This window comes from Macaca nemestrina, chromosome 13 (genome assembly GCF_043159975.1).
Source record: "Macaca nemestrina isolate mMacNem1 chromosome 13, mMacNem.hap1, whole genome shotgun sequence".
NCBI lineage: Eukaryota > Metazoa > Chordata > Mammalia > Primates > Cercopithecidae > Macaca > Macaca nemestrina.
Genome location: NC_092137.1, coordinates 117,483,224 through 117,504,442, shown reverse-complemented (window position 1 = coordinate 117,504,442; position 21,219 = coordinate 117,483,224). Strand labels below are relative to the sequence as shown.

At 40.6% G+C, this 21,219-nt stretch overlaps 1 protein-coding gene and 1 non-coding gene across 6 annotated transcripts in view; both read right to left on the bottom strand.

Moving 5' to 3' along the window:
• Positions 1-21,219, bottom strand: part of LOC105490109 (ring finger protein 149) — a 48,389-nt gene that overhangs the window by 10,483 nt on the left and 16,687 nt on the right. For 2 of the 5 annotated variants that reach the window (XR_011612107.1, XR_011612108.1), the window contains exons 4-8: positions 18,007-18,089; positions 14,948-15,044; positions 10,701-10,899; positions 2,214-2,431; positions 453-831 (exon numbers count right to left, since the gene is read on the bottom strand). Coding sequence is in view for 2 of the 5 variants with exons in the window: in XM_011755423.3 (XP_011753725.2) it covers positions 2,385-2,431; positions 10,701-10,899; positions 14,948-15,044; positions 18,007-18,089 (426 nt within the window). In the remaining 3 variants the exon portion in view is untranslated. Of the gene's footprint in view, positions 1-298; positions 832-1,208; positions 2,432-5,257; positions 5,999-10,700; positions 10,900-14,947; positions 15,045-18,006; positions 18,090-21,219 lie in introns of those variants that run through there. The other 3 variants (XR_011612106.1, XM_011755423.3, XM_011755424.3) reach the window with 3 other exon arrangements.
• On the bottom strand, positions 2,026-2,139 carry LOC112428112 (small nucleolar RNA SNORD89). Its single transcript, XR_003020006.1, has one exon. It is a non-coding gene; the product is annotated as a small nucleolar RNA SNORD89 (small nucleolar RNA).

The following is a 21,219-nucleotide window of genomic DNA, read 5'->3' as shown; positions in this document are numbered from 1 at the left end:
TGCCTTTAAAGCAGTAGACAATATTTTGCTATACCTGGGGGCCATTTTAAATAGTGAAATCGCCAACAAAAAGTGCAGAAATGCAAAGAACATGGTACTGAAAAGACTGAAAGGACACCTGTTTGTAGTAGGAGAGGAAACAAGGCATGGCATCCCCTCCAGCCTCCGTCAGAAACGTGCATGTCAGGCAGCTTGGCTCATTCACTGCTCTGTGCATGTCTGAAAATGACTGCATGTGGTGATTTTGGGGTTACAAATAAATTTTAGTAGGGAGGTTCTCAAATAGGAACTTCGTAAGTGAGGATCAAAACCACAATATTGGTGTTTACTTGAAAGACTAAAATTTTAAATGGCTTACAAAGAATAGTGGTTATATTTACAGAACATTTCATAAAACAGTCATGATTTGTACTTGTAACACCAACAAAAGCTGCTTGAAAATAAAAGTTTACCTAAAGTAAAATTGGTGGCTAGGTTTGGTGGCTCACGCCTGTAATTCCAGCACTTTGGGAGGCTAAGGTGGGAGGATCACTGGAGTTCAAGACCAGACTGGATGACATAGCAAGACCTCATTTATATTGAAAAAATAAAAAAATAACAAGGCGTGGCATGCACCTGTAGTCCCAGCTACTCTGGAAGCTGAGGTGGGAAGATTTCTTGAGCCTGGGAGATTGAGGCTGCAGTAAGCATCAATGGCACCACTGCACTCAAAAAAAGATTCAATAACTGCAATAAACTTTGTAATCAAATGAGATCAATTCAACTGTCACGTTAAGATGCCTTGAATTCTTTAGATTTTCTGGTTCCAATTTCTAGCTTTAATATCTTCACCTGTTAAAAAGAAGACAGCAATAAGTAACACCTTAGGGTAGAAAGCAGTTATTTCAAAAGAAAAATAGTTTGAGATCCTAAAATGTAACTATTAGAAATAATTAACTTTCTTTTAGAAAGCTTTAAAGAAATGGTACCGATTTTTATTCTTATAGTGTACATATACATTTACATCTAATTTTAAGTAGCACACTAAATGATCCACATTCCCTTGGAGAATGATGGTCACATGTCTCTCAAACAGTATTTTGAATGATACTCCTTAAACATTTTAAGGGTATCTGGAAAGTTAATGTATAGGAAGAACTTTTTACACATTTGTTAAAATGTCAGCAGCCTCTGTCTACTAAGATGTTTTACTGATTTCACTTTACATCTTGTCTTTTTTTTTTTTTTTTTTTGCAATCACTGTTGTTCTTACCAGGAAAATCCCCAAGACACTTCCAAGAGTACCTGTATAATCCTGGCTCTGATACCTGCAGTCACCCACACAAAGTCCTAGTGTTCCCAGGCTTCTCACTAGCCAATAATACAACCCTACAGCTCAGCAAAGAAAAGCATGGGTTGGTTTTTTCCCTAACGTTTAAATGAATGCAGTGCAAATACTTTGTACAGCAGTACAAAGACGGCAAGTCTCCAGCTGCGGGGCTGATGATGACACAGTAGAAATTGCACTTTTTTAACTAGTCATCCAAATGTTAGTATTTTTGAAAATATGGTGACAAGTATTTTAAAAAAAACTTTTAAAACTTAATTAGCTGGGAATGTCGTAGGTGGCTTTTCTAGTTGACTATTAAGTCACAGAAACACAACATATATTAACTACAAAACTAGTTTTGGTTTGAGTCAACATCCTGTGCTTTAGCAAATCACAAAGTAGGGTTTATACCAAGCCCACAGAAACAGCTTTTGACTAAAACATATAATTACCTCAAGTTCTACTTAGTAATACATATATACTGACTTATAATTTCAGCCTTCATTGAGCAAATAAACTTCAGCGTGCTCAAAAGAAGAGACTATTGCCAAACTAAGCGATCTTACTGGGGAATTTGGTTACACTGGGTATTTCATCCCCAGTATATGGGGACAATCACCTATTCCTAAAGGTCTATTTTTTTTTTTTTAATAGTTCAGTTCTCTTTGGGATGCCTTTCTTGACCACTCCCATGGCATGAAGCTTCCAATCCTGCTACTGAGGTCAGACTAGTGGTTCGCTTCAGGAAATTTTGTCATCGTGTGCCCAGAGAGAGCAAACTGCTGATGGAGACACTGCAATTCGGCCTTTTCTTGTCATCATTCCTCAGTAGCTGGAGGGAGCAGTCTTCTGGGAAAGGCTGTGTGTTCAGGATCCCTAAAAAGATAGCACATGGGGAAATTACCTGCCAAGTGGTGTGTGTGTTTACACCTCTCTGGCCCTTTAGTTTTCCGCTGGGACACCCAGAACGCCAGTCCAGACACCGAGGAGCCGAGGAAACAGGACAGCAGACGGGGCTGCGGAGAGCGGCAGTCACGGACAGTCTCCTTCGCCACGCCACCCACGGTTCCCACAGTTAAATACTGGTCTTCATTACACATGAACACATGGCTCTTACGACAACTGTTGGGAGGAAAGTGATTCATGTGGTAAATAATATAACTAAATGAAATCTGATTTATTATACATTCCCCCAATTCTCTGCATCTTAACTTAAAAGCTTTAGCAAAAACTCTCATATTTGTCCCTTCCTGTTTTTTCTTCCCCCCTTTAACAGGATTTCACTCTTGCCCAGGCTGGAATACAGTGGTGTGATCACGGCTCACTGCAGCCTCAACCTCCTGGGCTCAAGTGATCCTCCCACCTCAGCTTCCCAAGTAGCTGGAACTACAGACGGGTGCCACCATGCCCAGCTGATTTTTTAAATTTTCAGTAGAGATGAGTTTTGCCTTGTTGCCCAGGCTAGTCTTGAATTCCTGGGCTCAAGAGATCCTCCCATCTTGGCCTCCCAAATTATTGGTGTTAAAAGCGTGAACCACCACACTTGGCCTGTCACTTCTTTCTCATGTTAATTTTCATCTAAACTTCTATCAATGAAAACTTTCTCCATTCAAAGTACCGAATAGTTTTCTTCTCTTGCTAATTTCTTTTTTGCTACTAAAGATTTGTGTTTCTAGATATATGACCATAATTATTCCAACCTCTCCAATTTATAATTTAGTGTTCAAGCTTTTAAATTAAGGAACACTATGTTTGACAGCTGCTGATTAAGAAATCACATTTCTGTAATGATCAAAAACAATTTACCTTGGTCTGGCACGGTATTTTTTTTTTTTTAAAGAAACACCAGTCAAATTTATTACAGTTATCCACAGTTAGCAATGGTGATCTTCATGCAAATTGCTGCTCTTGCCATTCCTGGACCCAAAGTGCGCCATGACCTTCACAGTATTCATGCCATCTTTCACCTTGCCAAAGACCACACGTTTGCCATCCAACCACTCAGCCTTGGCCATCTTGGCAGTGCAGATAAAAAACTGGGAAACATTCGTGCTGGGTTCAGCATTTGCCATGGGCAAGATGCCAGGACCTGTATGCTTCAGGATGAAGTTCTTGTCATCAAATTTCTCCCTGCAGATGGACTTGCCACCAATGCTGTATGGCGTGTGAAGTCACCACTCTGATACACAAACCCTGGAATAATTCTGTGAAAGCAGGAACTCTTATAACCAAATCCCTTCTTTCCAGTGCTCAGAGCACGGAGGTTTTCTGCTGTCTTTGGAACTGCAAACAGCTCCAATCTGCTAACATAGTTTCATGGATTAGATGAACAGTCACTTCTTGGTTTCTAGGCCCCTTACCTCGAAGGAGACACAGCCCAAGGGCTTGCCATCGACGGCAGTGTTGAAAAACGTGGGGTTGACCATGGCTGGAAGCAAGGGGCTCTGGGTGGCAGCATCTGCAAAGCTCACAGCCTTCTTTTCAAAAGTCAGCTTCGTTAGCTACTCGGAAGAATGACTAGTTAAAACATTTTCCCCTAGTATTTTTCTTTTTTTTGAGACGGAGCTTTGTTCTTGTTGCCCAGGCTGGAGTGCAGTGGTGTAATCTCAGCTCACTTCAACCTCTGCCTCCTGGGTTCAAGCGATTCTCCTGCCTCGGCCTCCTGAGTAGCTGGGACTACAGATGTATGCCACCACGTTCAGCTAATTTTTTGTATTTTTAATGGAGACAGGGTTTCACCATGTTAGCCAGGATGGTCTCGATCTCCTGACCTCGTGATCCACCTGCCTCAGCCTCCCAACGTGCTGGGATTATAGGCATGAGCCACCGCACCCGGCCCTCCCCTAGTATTTCTTAAAAGACAAAGAGCAAACAATCTACTTGCTACAGAATCAGGATATATTTTCCTATACATATTAAGCTACAGAAGGTAGATTCAAAGGCAGTGGCTGTTATGGAAACCTACTTGAGGCTGTCTGCTAACACACACTCAGTGTGCAAAGCAAAACACATTTTCTGCTTCAATAACTCCTCATGTTGCATCTATCTGTAGAGTTTATTTCAGTAAAACTGTTTACTTACCATTTCACGAATCAAAGTATTAAGTAGCTTGAGAAAATCATATTAATCTTTATACCCTACATATGGCTATAAAAATACATTTATAATTTTAAAAATTGTTTTAAATAAACATTTTTTACCTACCAACTAAAGATATAGAGTAACTAGAAGCAACACAAGACTACAATTCCACACTCTAAAAAATAACTGCCTCATATTCCTGACTTCTACCTCCACGAAGTGAGAACAGCAGAGTGTGCGTTTAATCACTTTCTAACACTTAGCGGTCTCCAAAAGCTTTGCATTAGCCTGCTCCTTTGACCCAAAAGAACAGCAAGCAAGTAAAAAAGAAGAAATGGTTACCAAGGTCATGGTATTAAATCTGCTTAAACTCTGGGCCGGGCGCGGTGACTCAAGCCTGTAATCCCAGCACTTTGGGAGGCCAAGACGAACGGATCACAAGGTCAGGAGATCGAGACCATCCTGGCTAACATGGTGAAACCCCGTCTCTACTAAATATACAAAAAACTAGCCGGGTGAGGTGGCGGGCGCCTGTAGTCCCAGCTACTCGGGAGGCTGAGGCAGGGGAATGGCGTGAACCCGGGAGGCGGAGCTTGTAGTGAGCTGAGATCAGGCCACTGCACTCCAGCCTGGGCGACAGAGCGAGACTCCGTCTCAAAAAAAAAAAAAAAAAAAAAAAAAAAAAAAAATCTGCTTAAACTCTAATCAAGAAAACTGGTTATTTCGAGTCAACAATAAAAATTAAAATTGTATTATCTTTCGCCCTTTTAATTGTAAAGATTAAATTGTAACTGAAATCAATATAACAGATTCTCAGTCTGCCTACTCATTTTCCTTAACAAGGCAATGAAGAACTTAATGCTCATGTGCAATATAGAATCTTAGGTTTTTATTTGTAGGAAAAAATAAACAGATTTCCCTCCCCATCAAGGCGTCACAAGAAATGAGGCAATAAAGGGAAAAATGCAAATCCTAAAGTCATCTAGTGACTTTCTCCTAATTCTAAACAAAGAAAAAGTGCTCTCAGGGTTTGAAATCTCCACATACAACACAGATGGGCAAAAAAGCTATAGACATCTCAGTTACAAGTTTCAAGTTCTTAAAAAAAAAAAAAAAAAAAAAAAACATTTCCTCCAGGGAAAGCCCATGTGATCGATTACCGAATTGAATTATACAGTTCCACTTCAACTAGTCTAAAATTGATGTGCTTAGCCAAAACCTTGAAAAATAGAATTAACCAGCTTTTTACAGTACCGTAGCAGCCAGACTATTATACAGAAACACCACCTGTCCTTTACATTAGAGTACGTGCCCCAGTTGTCTTTGTAAGTCTGAAGCAACACACTGTTCATAGTAAATTTTAGTAGATAAATATATGAGGACTAATCGAAAAGTCTCTTTAAGAAGAAAATATCTTAGTCCTTTGTATATCAAATCAGAATCTAATAGGTAAAATAATATACATTATTTTCAAATATACAAATTATGTGCTAAAGTAAAAAAAATAAAATGTCCTTTAGTTCAAGCCAAACTTCTGCCGGTGCCACTTCAGTGGGCACGTGCGCTAGGAGATGGGTCCTCCATGCCGAGAGTCACTCCTGCCGGCTTCTGCAAGAGAACGACACAAGCTACTCCATCAGGAGAAGAGGGCAGCATATTCCGAGCTTCAACTACACAAACACAGTTACTCACTTGGAGATCATTCAAGATGGTAAACAGAAAACTTTTTTTCTTTTTTTTTTGAGATGGAGTCTCACTCTGTTGCCCAGGCTGGAGTGCAATGGCACCATCTCGGCTCACTGCAACCTCCACCTCCCAGGTTCAAGCAATTCTCCTGCCTCAGCCTCCTGGGTAGCTAGGATTACAGGCGCCCACCACCACACTCAGTGATCTTTTGCATTTTTAGTAGAGATAAGGTTTCACCATGTTGGCCAGGCTAGTCTCGAACTCCTAACCTCAGGTGATCCACCCACCTCAGCCTCCCAAAGTGGAGAAAACACCTTCTCCAGGGTCTACCATTACATGCAGGATTAGAGGCATGAGCCACCATGCCCGGCTAACAGAAAATTTTAAAGAAAACATATATGGAAAACTGATAACCCATTGATAGTCAACAAGAAAAACTGGTAAACATCTTTGTCATATGAGGAGTTTTCTAGCATCAGCCTAGCCAACATTAATCTCATCAGAAGATCAGTCTTTAAAGACAGTCAGAGATGGTGGTACCAGAAGATGTTCCCAAAAGTTGAACAAGTAGTTAAGGTGATGGTGACGCTGCCACCAATGAAAATAGCCAGTATTTATATTGACCCTAAGAGGTAGAGATTAACACGTCACCAGCCCTGGTGTATAGATGGCAAGGAAGAGGAGGAGCTGGTACTGAAATCCAGACAGTTGCTATTACTAGGTATACAAAAATCACTCCACACAAAAGGCTCTTAGAATAGAATACTTCCTTGGCCGGGCGCGGTGGCTCAAGCCTGTAATCCCAGCACTTTGGGAGGCCGAGACGGGCGGATCACGAGGTCAGGAGATCGAGACCATCCTGGCTAACACGGTGAAACCCCGTCTCTACTAAAAAATACAAAAAACTAGCCGGGCGCGGTGGCGGGCGCCTGTAGTCCCAACTACTCGGGAGGCTGAGGCAGGAGAATGGCGTGAACCCGGGAGGCGGAGCTTGCAGTGAGCTGAGATCCGGCCACTGCACTCCAGCCTGGGCGGCAGAGCGAGACTCCGTCTCAAAAAAAAAAAAAAAAAAAAAAAAAAAAAAAAAAAAAAAAAACCTAAAAAAAAAAAGAATAGAATACTTCCTTAAAGATAGCAGTAGAACCCACTACTTTTTATTTTGCCAATTTAAAGTTTCTCTTTTGAGACAGGGTCTCACTCTCTCACCCAGGTTGGAGTGCAGTGACATGATCATGGCCATGGCTCACTGCATCCTTGACCTGCTGGGTTCAAGTGATCCTCCTACCTCAGCTTCCCAGACAGCTGGGACTACAGGCACATGCTACTATTCTATGCCCTGCTAATGTTTTGTAGAGACAGGGTTTCTGTACGTTCCCCAGGCTGGCCTCATGCGATGTAATCTGCTCCCCACCACCCCACCTCCAAAAGTGCTAGGATTACAATTGTGTGCCACCATGTCCAGCCTAAAGTTTCTATTAAATGGTGAAATAACATAAGTAATCTCAAAATGTTTCCTCTTGCTTTATAAATATAAAATGTGTTTTTACTGTTTAAATTGACAAAAACTGCATATATTTATGGTATACAACATGATGTTCTGAAACATGTATACATTGTGGAATGGCTAAATCACAGTAATTCATGTGCATTACCTGACATACTTATTCAAAGTGAGAACATTTAAAATCTACTCTTTGGGCATCTTTCAAGAATACTATGCATTGTTATGAACTGTAGTCACCATGCTGTATAATAGAGTTCTTGAACTTACTCCTAACTGAAACTTTGCACCTTTTGATCAGTATCTCTCCAATCCCCCCCACACCCAATCAAATATTTTGCAATCCCCCACTCAACCAAATATTTTACACTCCCTTCAAGGAGGTGAAGTAGGTGGAGAGTGACGTCACTGGACAGTGGAAGGTGCACTTCCGCAGGAAAACACCTCTCCAGGGCCTACCATAGTAACTCCCACACTCATTTCCTAGTTGCTCCTAAGAGTCTAGTAAATGTTTTCTCAACTATAAGTGAAACTACATTTTATTCTGGAGGTAATAATGCCTGATTTTTCTAATTTAGTGTTTTTCAATTTATATTGTTACCGTTACAAGGCTGAAAGAACATTAACAGATAAAGTCAACTTGCTGATGCACAATACTTGGGAATTTAAAAAAAGGACAAAGAGAGAAAAACAGAATGTGAGCCCCACATGGGCTTGGGTGGGGAATGGGGGAAACTGGCTGCTTCAGAAGGTATCTGACATTCTGCTGCTTTGGAAACCTAGCTGCTGCTTCCACCTTCTTTATTTCTACCCATGATTTCAAATTGTATTATCTTTGTTCTAAGAGGGCATTTCAGGACAGCCAATGGTAAACTGTAATGCACTGCAAGTTAACAAGGTAGCAAGAATGCAGAAAACTCTGGAGGCTGCTCTTGAAGGACATTTAGTCAGAATAAGAGTCTTAGTATCTCCAGGGTGCTCATGTACTAGAGAAGGCAAAGTTAGTTTTCTTTCTGGAGTTGGAAGGCAATGGCAAAATCACACAGGTATGCATTCTGGCTCCATATAAAGACATTCTTAAAAATAAGAGCCATTTACCAACAGAACATGCTGCTTTGTAAGGTGGCCCAGTCTTAGCTGGAGAGCTGGTTAGGAGAATGCCTACACCAATCAATCGCTACAATTTTATAATTCTCCGAAATCTATTCTCCTTTTTTCTTCCACAATGCATTCTTTTCTTCCTCTGGTGCTGTTAATACTTACATTGTAATATTTCTACCTGTTTTTGCCTCACGGATCCTAAATGTGCCACAAAGAAACTGACTTAGTTTCAATCTTACTGCTTTGGAAAAATACGCTTCCTCTTCTAGGATGACAAAATTCAAAATCTGAAGCATCGATTCTTCCCATTTAAAATAACCTTTAAGTGAATCCAATTCCAATAAAAATTCTGAGATTTTCTTTTACTTGGCAAAATGATTTTAGAATTAATCTTTAAAATATGTAGAATAGGTCAGGTGTGGTGGCTCATGCCTGTAATCCCAGCACTTTGGGAGGCCAAGGAGGGCACATCACCTGAGGCCAGCAAATCACTTGAACCCAGGAGGCGAAGGCTGCAGTGAGCTGAGATCACGCCACTGTACTCCAGACTGGCCGACAGAGCAAGACTCCATCTCAAACAAAAACAATAACAATAACAATAATAATAATATAGAATAGCCCAGGAATTTTTTTTAAAAGAAGAATAAAGATAAAAGAATTTGCCTTGCAAATATCAAAACATATTATTTGTAATTATTATTCACTAAACAATATTAGGACAACTCATTAAACACTTAGGTTTAACAAGTGGAATAAAAGGAAAAAAATAGATTAGTTAAATCTCTCCTCACACCTTAAACTATATATACTAAGATTTCAATGTAAAATGCAAAACCCACAAATACTCGCAAAGTACAGGTCAATATCTTTATAATCCTAAGATAAGAAAGGCCTTCCTAAGTCAGCATGCAATCAAAGGCAGAATCATGAGAGAACAGGAAACTAAACTACATAATTTCTATCTGGAAAGTACAATGAAAAGCCAAAGGATACAGAAACTGGGGGAGAAATACACAAAATATATGACAAAGCCCTAGTATTTTCAGTGTATAAAAAGCTCTAAGGATCAATATGAAAAAATTACTATCTTCATAAAAAAATAAGCAAGGGATAGGCCGGGCGCGGTGGCTCAAGCCTGTAATCCCAGCACTTTGGGAGGCCGAGACGGGCGGATCACGAGGTCAGGAGATCGAGACCATCCTGGCTAACACAGTGAAACCCCGTCTCTACTAAAAATACAAAAAAAACTTAGCCGGGCGAGGTGGCGGGCGCCTGTAGTCCCAGCTACTCGGGAGGCTGAGGCAGGAGAATGGCGGGAACCCGGGAGGCGGAGCTTGCAGTGAGCTGAGATCCGGCCACTGCACTCCAGCCTGGGTGACAGAGCGAGACTCCGTCTCAAAAAAAAAAAAAAAAAAAAGCAAGGGATAAAATAAGCAGTTCATCAAAGAATAAAGATGACCAATAATCTGAAAAGAGGATTAACCTCATCGGTAATAAAAAAAAAAAATGCGATTAGTCTAGACAACATGGTGAGACTTCAGCACTTCAAAAAAATTTAAAAAGTTAGCTAGATGTGGTGGCACGTGCCTGTGGTCCCAGCTACTTGGGAGGCAGAGGTGGCAGGACTAGTTAAGCCTGGGAATTTGAGGCTGCAGTGAGCTATGTTCTCATCAGTATACTCCAGCCAGGGTGACAGAGCAACACCCTGCCTCAAAAAGTAAAACAAAACACACACAAAAAAACCAAAGAAAAAATACATGCAGTTCACTACACTTTACCTATCATATAGAAAATTCAAAATGTAGTACTATGTAGCTGTAAAAAAATCACCTATTTATCAACATAGAAAGAGCTTCATACATTAAGTAAAACGTAGGTTATATTTAATTCCTGGTTATTTATTCTTTGATAGCTCAAACTCAAGCAATCCTCCCACCTTAATCTCCCAAAGCCCTGAGATTACAGGTGTGAGCCACCACACCTGGCCACATGCCATTGTTTTATAATTTGCACACCACTCACCTAGCAATGCCGTATTTTCCCCTGCATCTCCTTTAAAGCTGGCATCGCACTGTGGCTCCGATTCAGCGGGGGAGGCTGATGGTGGGCTGCTCTCATCACTTCCGTCGTCCTCTGGTAAAGTTAGACTCAAATTTGCAGCCGGATCCCTTCCAGAAGGAGATTCTGGAGCAGGCATGTCCTGGACATCTCCAGGCTCTCCCTTGAGAATTAGAACAGAAGAAAAACATGATCAAAGCTTATCTGTCATCTGGCTCGTAATTCACACACGATATTATGTACTTCTATACAATGAATCTGGCAAAAAGCACAACAATGTCTCCCTTATCTAGTATCACAGAAAATGAATTCTTTCTCGACAACCAACCTCCTAAGGACTACATGTTTTTTATTCTAAAAAACATTTCCCCTCCTTGATACAAGCAATGCCACCTTTTAAACTATTGACAGAAAGTGAAGCTTTCCTCCACTTCCTTGCCTTCCTGGACAGAGGATATGAGGCCATAGCCATGAACTCTGATTACCGCCCTGTGCTGGTTTACAGTGAGGCACTAGGGTTTCAGAGATAAACAAGGCTTTTGAACAACAGATGCCTTCAGACTGTATTATTTTCTTGAAAAAGTTACTCTGGCTCCTTCCATATGGACAGGGTGGTGATCAGCTGTAGTTTGCCTCCACCTTCCCTCCCGCTTCCATTTGCTGCTTTAAAGAAAGGAAAACAGTGAAAGTGGAGGGCTGGAGACGCTATCAGCAACACTACATTAAGTCTCGACATTTGGGGAACAGCTAGAAACCTCATTTGATTAATACCAGAGTCAAAGCTGTGTTGTAAGTGGATGGAACTCCTGGTAAAGTGACTTATTAGATGAGGGGTTCACTATGCTGCAAGTTCACTATGACCATCTGGCTCAGCATCTCACCATTGCTTCAAGTAAAAACACCACTCACAGGCACTCCACCTCCCTCCACCGGGCTGCGCCCCCAACAGCCCTGCTCCACCTGGTTCTAGAACCTGCCCCTCCTGCCTCACCAGCAACGTAACGCCCTCCCATCCCTGCTCCTGACACACCAAGCAACAAATCCTGTGGCTGTGACATCACAATACCCAAACTTCTGCCAGCCTAGCCCCAACCTGTTTACCTATATCTGCTAACTTAACTACCTGCCAACCTCCAACCCTGTCTGTTCACTCCCCAGACATAGCATTAGCCTCAAGACTTTGGTGTGTCTGACGGATAATGCAACACCCAGCTCAACTGCCCTCTCAAATGCACTTGCTCCACCTTCCAATTTCTACCTGGCAGCAGGCCGTATGACCCTCCTCTGTGCTCCCACAGGCAGCACTTCAAACAGGCCTCTTTGGCCGTGTCGTGTCTGTGTGCGTGCCCTGACCCCCCACCAGTCCAGAAAGTGAAATCCTCAAGAGCCCGTGAGGGGAGGGGCTGTGTCTCACTCATCTTTGTCTCCCCAGAGCCAAGTGCAGATCTAGCACCTCAGATGTCATTTCTTTGACCCATCCTTGCCAAATGAATGAAAACAAGTGACAAGGATCACTGAAATAGCTGTAAACCTTTAAAGTCTGTGTGGTGGACTGAGGCTGACTCTCACTACAGTTATGGGGAAATAGAGAACTAGTTACTCCAAGAGGGCACAGCATGGCTAACTAAAGCATCCACTGCAGGAGGGGGTCAACAGGTCCACAGAAAAGGGTGTACTGTCTAAAGATTCAAAAGTCAAAGACAAGACAGTAAGTTTCTGAGGTTTAATGTTACTATAGGTTCTGTTCATCAAAAAATAAATTAGGCATTCTGGGGATATATAGTCTAGCTTTCTGAAATTAACATTCTAAGAAAGCAACTCAACCTTATGTGAGATGAAGAGTCTTAATTTTTAATATATGAAATATATAGCTTATTTCCACAAACAAAACTCATGAGGATTAAAGTCCCTATGCTACAGTCGTGAAATTCCTTTCATACAAACATCCAGAAATGAAAAGCATGTTAAACTACTGACTGATGAAGAAAACAACTTAGAATATGCTTTAGAGTGTATCTAATGAAGGAAGAGTTCTAAAACCTTGCCAAGAAAGAAATCCATCAAGCTCCCTGTATGCTATTATTTAAAATGCTGTCCCCACAAAGGCTCATCGTCTCATCTAAGCTACAGTTTCTGCAGTAAAGGGGGATGAGCCAGGTTCATTAAGAAAGCATGTTATGCCATGCTAAACACAGCTACAATTATTGAAAACCATGAATATGTGAAGAAATTCTAGAAGAGAGACACATTTTCTGGACATCAAAATAGTCTCAGTTTCTAGTAAGGCCGTTCTTGAACACTGACCGCCACCTTCCTGTGAGCACACAGTGAAGACGTTCTGGAACTCACATTTAAAAAACAATTCAGTGGCCAGGTGCGATGGCTCATGCCTGTAATCTCAGCACTTTGGGAGGCTGACGCGGATGGATCACTTGAGGCCAAGAGTTCGAGACCAGCCTGGCCAATGTGGTAAAACTCCATCTCTACAAAAAATATAAAAAATTAGCTGGATGTAGTGGAGTGCACCTGTAAGCTTAGCTACTTGGGAGGCTGAGGCAGGAGAATCACTTGAACCCATGAGGCAGAGGTTGAAGTGAGCCGAGATCATACCACTGCACTCCAGCCTGGGTGACAGAGTGAGGCTGTCTCAAAAAAACAAATGAATTGTAATTCATAGAGAATGACAGTAGTTGTTAAGGAAGCGGTCTCTTAAGCTAGAAGATGAGGGAACATTTTAAACAGACTGCAGTCTGGGAAATAAGTCCCATTAAATAACTGTATGACTTCAGGTGAGTTATTTAGCTTCTCTAAGCGCTTTAACGATGCCACTATAGAAGCTTACATGACCATAATGGCTTAAAGCTGCATAAAATGATCATCATTAAAAAAAACCCAAACTGCAGTTTCTAATTCCACAATAAACTCTATGAAAAACTCTAAAAATATGTTTAGCAACAAGACGATATTTGATAAATTATTTTCCCCAAAGATCTTTATTTAAAAACTTTTTTTTTTTTTTTTAATTGATTGATTGAGAGAGACAGGGTTTCACTCTTGTTGCCCTGGCTAGAGTGCAGTGGCACGCTCTCAGTTCACTACAACCTCTGCCTCCCAGACCCAAGCGATCGTCCTGTCTCAGTCTCCCAAGTAAATGGGACTATAGGAGCGTGCCATCACATCTGGCTGATTTTTTTTTTGTATTTTTAGTAGAGACAGGGTTTCACCATGTTGGCCAGGCTGGTCTGGAACTCCTGACCTCAAGTGATCCGCCCACCTCAGCCTCCCTAAATGCCAAGATTATAGGCATGAGCCACCAAGTCCAGCCTAAAACTGTTTATCTTCTAAATGAGAATATGTTGAGACATTAATAGATTGTATGAAGACTCTAAAACCAATAAAAAATATAACCTAAACAAAAGTATTCTTTCCCTCTATGTTCCCCTCTTTGGGTAGGGTAATAGTTAAGTGCTCAGACCCTGGAATTAAGCAAACTTTATTTGAAAGATGAGTTCCCATTAAATAACTGTATGACTTCAGGTGAGTTATTTAGCTTCTCTAAGCTCAAGTTTCTAATTAGTAAGATGGGAATAGTGACAGCACTTATATAGCAACTGTGAAGATTAGACATAACAAGGTATGGAAGGCATTTGTTCAGCACGTGGCTAGCTACTCCTATGATTTCCTTTTCATTTTGCCCCCGTCTTCTGTGTAAGGCCCTGTGACCATCAGTGATGAACCAACTTCAATGCAGGACAAACTGCCCCAGGTCTATTTGATTCTGAAACCTAGGAATAGGGAATAATATTTGATGTTAAGAAGTATTGGCTTTGGTTTCTTCACATGTAGAATGCACATATTAAGCCAGACAACCTATGCGGCTCCTTCCTTTTCAAATATTTTATGATTCTTGTTTATACAAAACTAGCATATATACATTCTGTGGTGCAGCATACCAAAACACATTACTCTAAGTAATTACAAACTCTCTGGGAAACATCTGAGCATATTATTCTATCATCACAAATCTATTTCACTGATTTTTTTGGACTGCCTTAAGAAGTCATTTTTAATAGTGAGGAAATTTTCTTCAGAGAACCACAAGGATATTAAGGAGCCTTTCGCCCGTTCCTCTTGCTTCTAGTCAATAATGAAACTGAATCACTCAGGAAGAACTGGGGCAGAGATTGAATATAAACAAAAATGTAACAAACCCAATATCCTAGGGCTTTGATGACATCAAGTTTACACATTGGACATGTTCGGTGATCCAAAAGCCATGGGTCAATGCATATTCTATGAAAAATATGCCTAAAAAAATTAAGTATGTGTTAATGTTTTTAAAATCAATGTTTATATAACTTATAAAAGAAATAAGACATTCTACCAACTCATCCTCTCATTACAAGTTAGCTGGCGTCAAATCAACATTCTAGTCTACTTACTTATCATGTCATTATTCTCTCTTCCATGTGAAACAGAATCTGGCACTTCTAGGGAAAATTTCCCTTCACCCTACAAAAACCATGGCTTATTTATGCCCTCACACTAGGTTGTACATTTTTATGTGCCTTTGTAAGTTATTTGAAAAATTTTTGGGAAAAAATGTGGCATAAATCAACTAGTAGTAATAAGTAAACTAATACTAAACTGGCAGTACCTTATATAAAGTCCATAAAATGACTCAAATGGAAATACAACAAAAATATTAACAGATCATCTTGCGGTGGTAGGCTTACGCAGGCTTACGCAACACTTTTTTTCTCTCTTACACAGTTTTGTATACACTCCATTTTTCTATAATGAACACCTATCACTTTCAGAATTAAAAAAAAAGGCATATATATTTTCTTCTTTTGCTGATTTGTCTCAGTTGGCTAACTTTTCCTGTGTGATAAATCTATTTTCTACAAGAGATGAAGAAAAGGAGTTAAGATTATAGTATGTATGGGTTTCAGAGCCAGACAGGCTGGGCTTAGACACGAGCATGCCATTCAATGGCTGGGACTCTGAACTAGGTTCCTACACTCTCTGCCCCACACCAGGGGCGCTGAGGGGCACATGCAACGTGTGTACAACTGCGCCAGGCACAGAGCTTACTTGGTCATTGTTTGGTATTATTACTGTTGTTTGGAGACTTTTTTTACAAACAGAAATCTGCTAGTGGAATTAAAAGTAACAGTACTTGCGGCCAGGCATGGTGGCTCACGCCTGTAATCCCAACATTTTGGGAGGCTGAGGTGGGTGGATCACCTGAGGTCAGGAGTTCGAGACTAGCCTGGCCAACATAGTGAAACCCGCTCTACACTAAAAGTACAAAAATTAGCTGGGTGTGTTGGCGGACGCCTGTAATCCCAGCTACTCAGGAGGCTGAGGTAGGAGAATCGCTTGAACTCGGAAGACAGAGGTTGTAGTGAGCCAAGATCACACCCCTTGCACTCCAGTCTGGGCAACAAGAACGAAACTCTGTCTCAAAAAAATAAAAAATAAATAAAAAAAAACCAGTACGTAAGAAATAATTTTTACAAAAACATAAAAGGAACATGTTGGCTTTATTGGGAAATTTGTTACATAAATAAAGCACAGGAGAAAATAAGGGAAAAGTCAAAAGCCCGGTAAGGAGACCAGGAACTGTGCACATGTGCCTGCATTTGAGGGTCAGGTCCAAACTCCAGCTCAGCCACCAGCATGACCTAGCACTGCTCGTCTGTGCAGCTTCCTGGACATTGTTTTTAAGTTAGAAAGACTTGCCCTAAACCAGCCTGGAGTAAAAACTCTTTTCTCTACTTTAATAACTTTCTACATGACATGATCAACTTACACTGACCCAACCCAGTTTATTCAGTACCCATCGTACCAATCACATGTAAATGTTTGTAGGTTTAAACCAGCTACCTTTAGTCAGGAAACTTTCATTTGGTTACCCTGATATGCATGGCTGCATTTCCTTCACACAGTTATCAATCTACTAAAAAGTACTTGGATATATACTAAAATACTCTGCAAACAAAGCAAAATATAATTATATACTGACTTGTGACCTGCTTCTAATAGCTGTGAAGTATAATTAAAATTCATCAGACTTAAAACATACCACTTCTGCACACAAAATGAACCTTTTTAACAAAGCAATTCCTTTTAAAAAGTTATCAATTAAAGTATCCCATTACTTTTTTTGGAGATAGAGTCTTGCCATGTTGCCCAGGTTGGAGTGCAATGGCATGATCTCAGCTCACTGCAACCTCTACCTCCCAGGTTCAAGCAATTCTCATGCCTCAGCCTCCTGAGTAGCTGGGATTACAGGCATGCGCCACCATGTCTGGCTAATTTTTGCATTTTTATTGTAACAGAGACGGGGTTTCGCCATGTTGGCCAGGCTGGTCTCAAACTCCTGGCCTTAAGTAATCCACCTGCCTTGGCCTTGCAAAATGCTGGGATTACAGTCATGAGCCACCACGCCCACCCTTTTCGTTCTATTTTTTTTTTAAAGCAACTTCCTGCTACTAAAACAAAACCCTTAGTGTAACCAGAATAAAGGAAAAAAAATTTCTTTTTTTTTTTTTTTTGAGATGGAGTCTCACTCTGTCACCCAGGTTGGAGTGCAGTGGCGCAATCTTGGCTCACTGTAACCTTTGCCTCCCGGGTTCAAGCAATTCTCCTACCTCAGCTACCTGAGTAGCTGGGATTACAGGCGTACACCACCACACCCGGCTAATTTTTGTATTTTCAGTAGAGACGGGGTTTCACCATGTTGACCAGGCTGGTCTTGAACACCTGAGTCAGCCTCCCAAAGTGCTGGGATTACAGGTGTGAGCCAGCTAGGAATACTGATTTTAAACAACCTTAGAAGGAACGCAAGTCCAGGGTGCAAATAACAGCAAACTACTGCCCTCCCCAACCCACTTCATTTAGGCTGTTTCAGGCCCTTCTCCCTGGTCCCTCATTTTTCTTGCTCCCAACACAGCTTACTTTTTGCACTGCTAAACGTATAATGTAATTCCTAGGATTCTGATAAAGCCTTGCTTAGAAGACTAAAAGCCAATCTATGACAAAGATACTTAACAAGTCTTAATGTAACCTAAGAATCTCCTAGGTAAAGCAATCTTAAACAGCAGTGAAGACATTACATTTAAAATCCAAGCTGCTTTTCTAAAAAGAGGAGATGATCACAAATAACAAGATCTTCATATCATAAAAAACGAATAACTATTTTGTCAGACACCTAAAACTTGTCAAATAATTTTTAACATCTCAGTAGGTAAAAAGAACATACTTGCATGGCAGAATTCTAATAATATCCTTTACTTTGAAATTTTCAATACACACTGCACAATTTTCAGCATCAACATCAATTCCCTGTAAAAAGAAAAAGAAAGTGTTACTACATTCTTGGCACATAGTATATCCCTTGGTAAACTCACCACATCCGGACTACAACAATGATGAATTCCCTTCTACAGTGGAACAACCAGTGAAACTAAAACACAAATAACTCTAGTTGGTGTTTACCACTATTAGGGGATTATCTAAATAATATGACTGAAAAGGAAAAAATTTCATTGTCTGCCTAATCAGATATGAACAGTGTTTAAATACTAATACACTGTTCATATGTAATTACTGTATTTAAAAATGTATTTAGCCATGTGCACCACCTGTCAATATGGAAGCAGTAAACATTTTATCTTATTTATTATTATTGTTTTATTTATTTATTTTTTAAAGAGACACGGTTTTGGCCAGGTGCAATGCCTCACACCTGTAATCCCGGCACTTTGGGAGGCCAAGGAGGGCCGATAATGAGGTCAGGAGACCGAGACCATCCTGGCCAACATGGTGAAACCTCGTCTCTACTAAAAATACAAAAATTAGCTGGGCATGGTGGCGCATGCCTGTAGTCCCAGCTACTCGGGAGGCTGAGGCAGAAGAATCACTTGAACCAGGGAGTCAGAGGCTGCAGTGAGCCAAGATGGCGCCACTGCACTCCAGCCTGGGTGACAGCGAGACGTCATCTGAAAAAAAAAAAGAAAAAAGAGACAGGACCTCACCGTGTTGACCAGGCTGGTCTTAAACTCCTGGACTCAAGCGATCCTCCTGCCTCAGCCTCCCAAAGTGCTGGGATTACAGGCATGAGCCACCATGCCAGATGTTTGATTTTTTTATGTAGATATTGTTATCAAAGACTGTATTAAAATGAACTTTCACAGCCAGACACGGTGGCTCATGCCTGTAATCCCAGCACTTTGGGAGGCCAAGGCAGGCAGATCATGAGGTCAAGAGACTGAGACCATCCTGGCCAACATGGTGAAACCCCTCTCTACTAAAAATACAAAAATTAGCTGGGCATGGTAGTGCATGCCTGTAGTCCCAGCTACTCGGGAGGCTGAGGCAGGAGAATCGCTTGAACCTGGGAGGTGGAGGTTGCAGCGAGCCAAGATTGCACCACTGCACTCCAGCCTGGTGACAGAGCAAGATTCCATCTCAAAAAGCACAACAAAAAAAAAAGAACTTTCAACATTTAAAATTATATGTTTCAATGAAAGTAAATACTATCATTTATCATATGCAGGGCAAAAACGATGAAATAATTTTTAAAGTCTTTAATAATGGTTTGCAAGTTTATACATTACTGTGAATGAGTCTACAAGGGAATAAAAATTAGACACCACTAGTCTCTCTAGAATGGAATATGATGTAGACCGAAGAAAACATTTTTGTACAGTTTAAAATGTTTAAATACTAAGCAAGTGTTCATGGGTTGTTAAAAAGTATTCATGTTTTAAATGCTGTAGAAATGCAAATGTCTGCTATATTATAAAATAAATTACTTTTCAAACATAAAACTTAGAATGACAAATTAGAGTAAGCTACCATTTTTCATCTAACTACTTAATAAAGGTACAAAGAAACAAAAATTGCTGGGGAGAAAGTAGTCTTGTGACAAAATTTCCACTTCTAAGAATCTATGGGTCATGAACCTCTTTGGTGGTAATCAGCCCTCCCTACTTCTCTGGAATAACTCCTGGATCTACACACCTGGTCTCATCCATTAACCAAGGCAGCCAGGGCCACAGTGGCCATCTGACACAAGACAGGCCAGCAGCATTCTCCTTCCCAGGATGCTCGGGTAGGGACTCAGAGACTCCCAATCAGTATCAGCATATGGCTGCAAATTTAGGCAGTTCATTTTATGGAACACAATTACACTGTTCTTATGTAATTGCTGTATTTAAACATATATTTAGCCATGTGCACCACCTGTCAATATGGAAGCAGTAAACATTTTCTCTTATTAATTAATTTTTTGAGACACAGCCTCGCTCTGTTGCCAGGCTGGAGTGCAGTGGCATCATCTTGGCTCACTGCAACCTCCGCCTCCTGGGTTCAAGTGAATCTCCTGCCTCAGCCTCCTGAGTAGCTGGGACTACAGGCACGCACCACCCATGCCCAGCTAGTTTTTGTATTTTTAGTAGAGATGGGGTTTTACCATATTGGTCAAGCTGGTCTCGAACTCCTGACCTTGTGATCCACCCACTTCGGCCTCCCAAAGTACTAGGATTACAGGAGTGAGCCACCACGCCCAGCCTATTTATTTTTTTTAAGAGACAGGGTTTCACCATGTTGCCCAGGCTGGTTTCAAACTCCTGGACTCAAGCGATCCTCCTGCCTCTGTCTCCCAAAGTGCTGGGATTACAGGCGCGACCACATTTGATTTTATATGTAGATATTGTTATCAAAGACTGTATTAAAATGAACTTGTAACAACATTTAAAATTGTATGTTTCAATGAAAGTAATCATATGTGGGGCAAGAATGATTAAATAATTTTTAAAATCTCTAATAATGGTTTGCAACTTTATACATTACTGTGAATGAGTCTACAAGAAAATAAAAATTAGACAACACTAATTTTTATTTTCTCTAGAATGGAATACAATGTAGTCTGAAGAAAACACATTTTTTTGTACAGTTTAAAATGTAAAATTGCAAGAAAATCTGTGTACAGCTGTTCTTCAACTTACCATGGGGTCACATCTCACTGAATCCATTGTAAGTTGAAAATATCATTAAGTGTAAAATGCATTCAATGTACCTGACCTATTGAACATCATGACTTAGCCTGGCCTACCATAAACATGCTCAGAACACTTACATTAGCCTACACTTGGGCAGAATCATCTAACACAAAGCCTATTTTATAATAAAATACTGACTCTCTCATATAATCTACTGCATACCAAACTGAAAGTTAAAAACAACACTTGAAGTATGGTTTCTACTGAATGCGTATTGCTTTCACACTGTCATAAAGTTGAAAAATTGTTAAGCCAAACCATTGGAAGTTGGGGGCCATCTGTATATACCTCATGGATCATTTAGGAATCTTCTTAAAAATATATACACCATAAGGCTTTTTTGCAAGGCTCCTCTTTTTTTCAACCATTATTTTGACAACTTTCAAGAAACAGTCCCTGGAAGCATATTT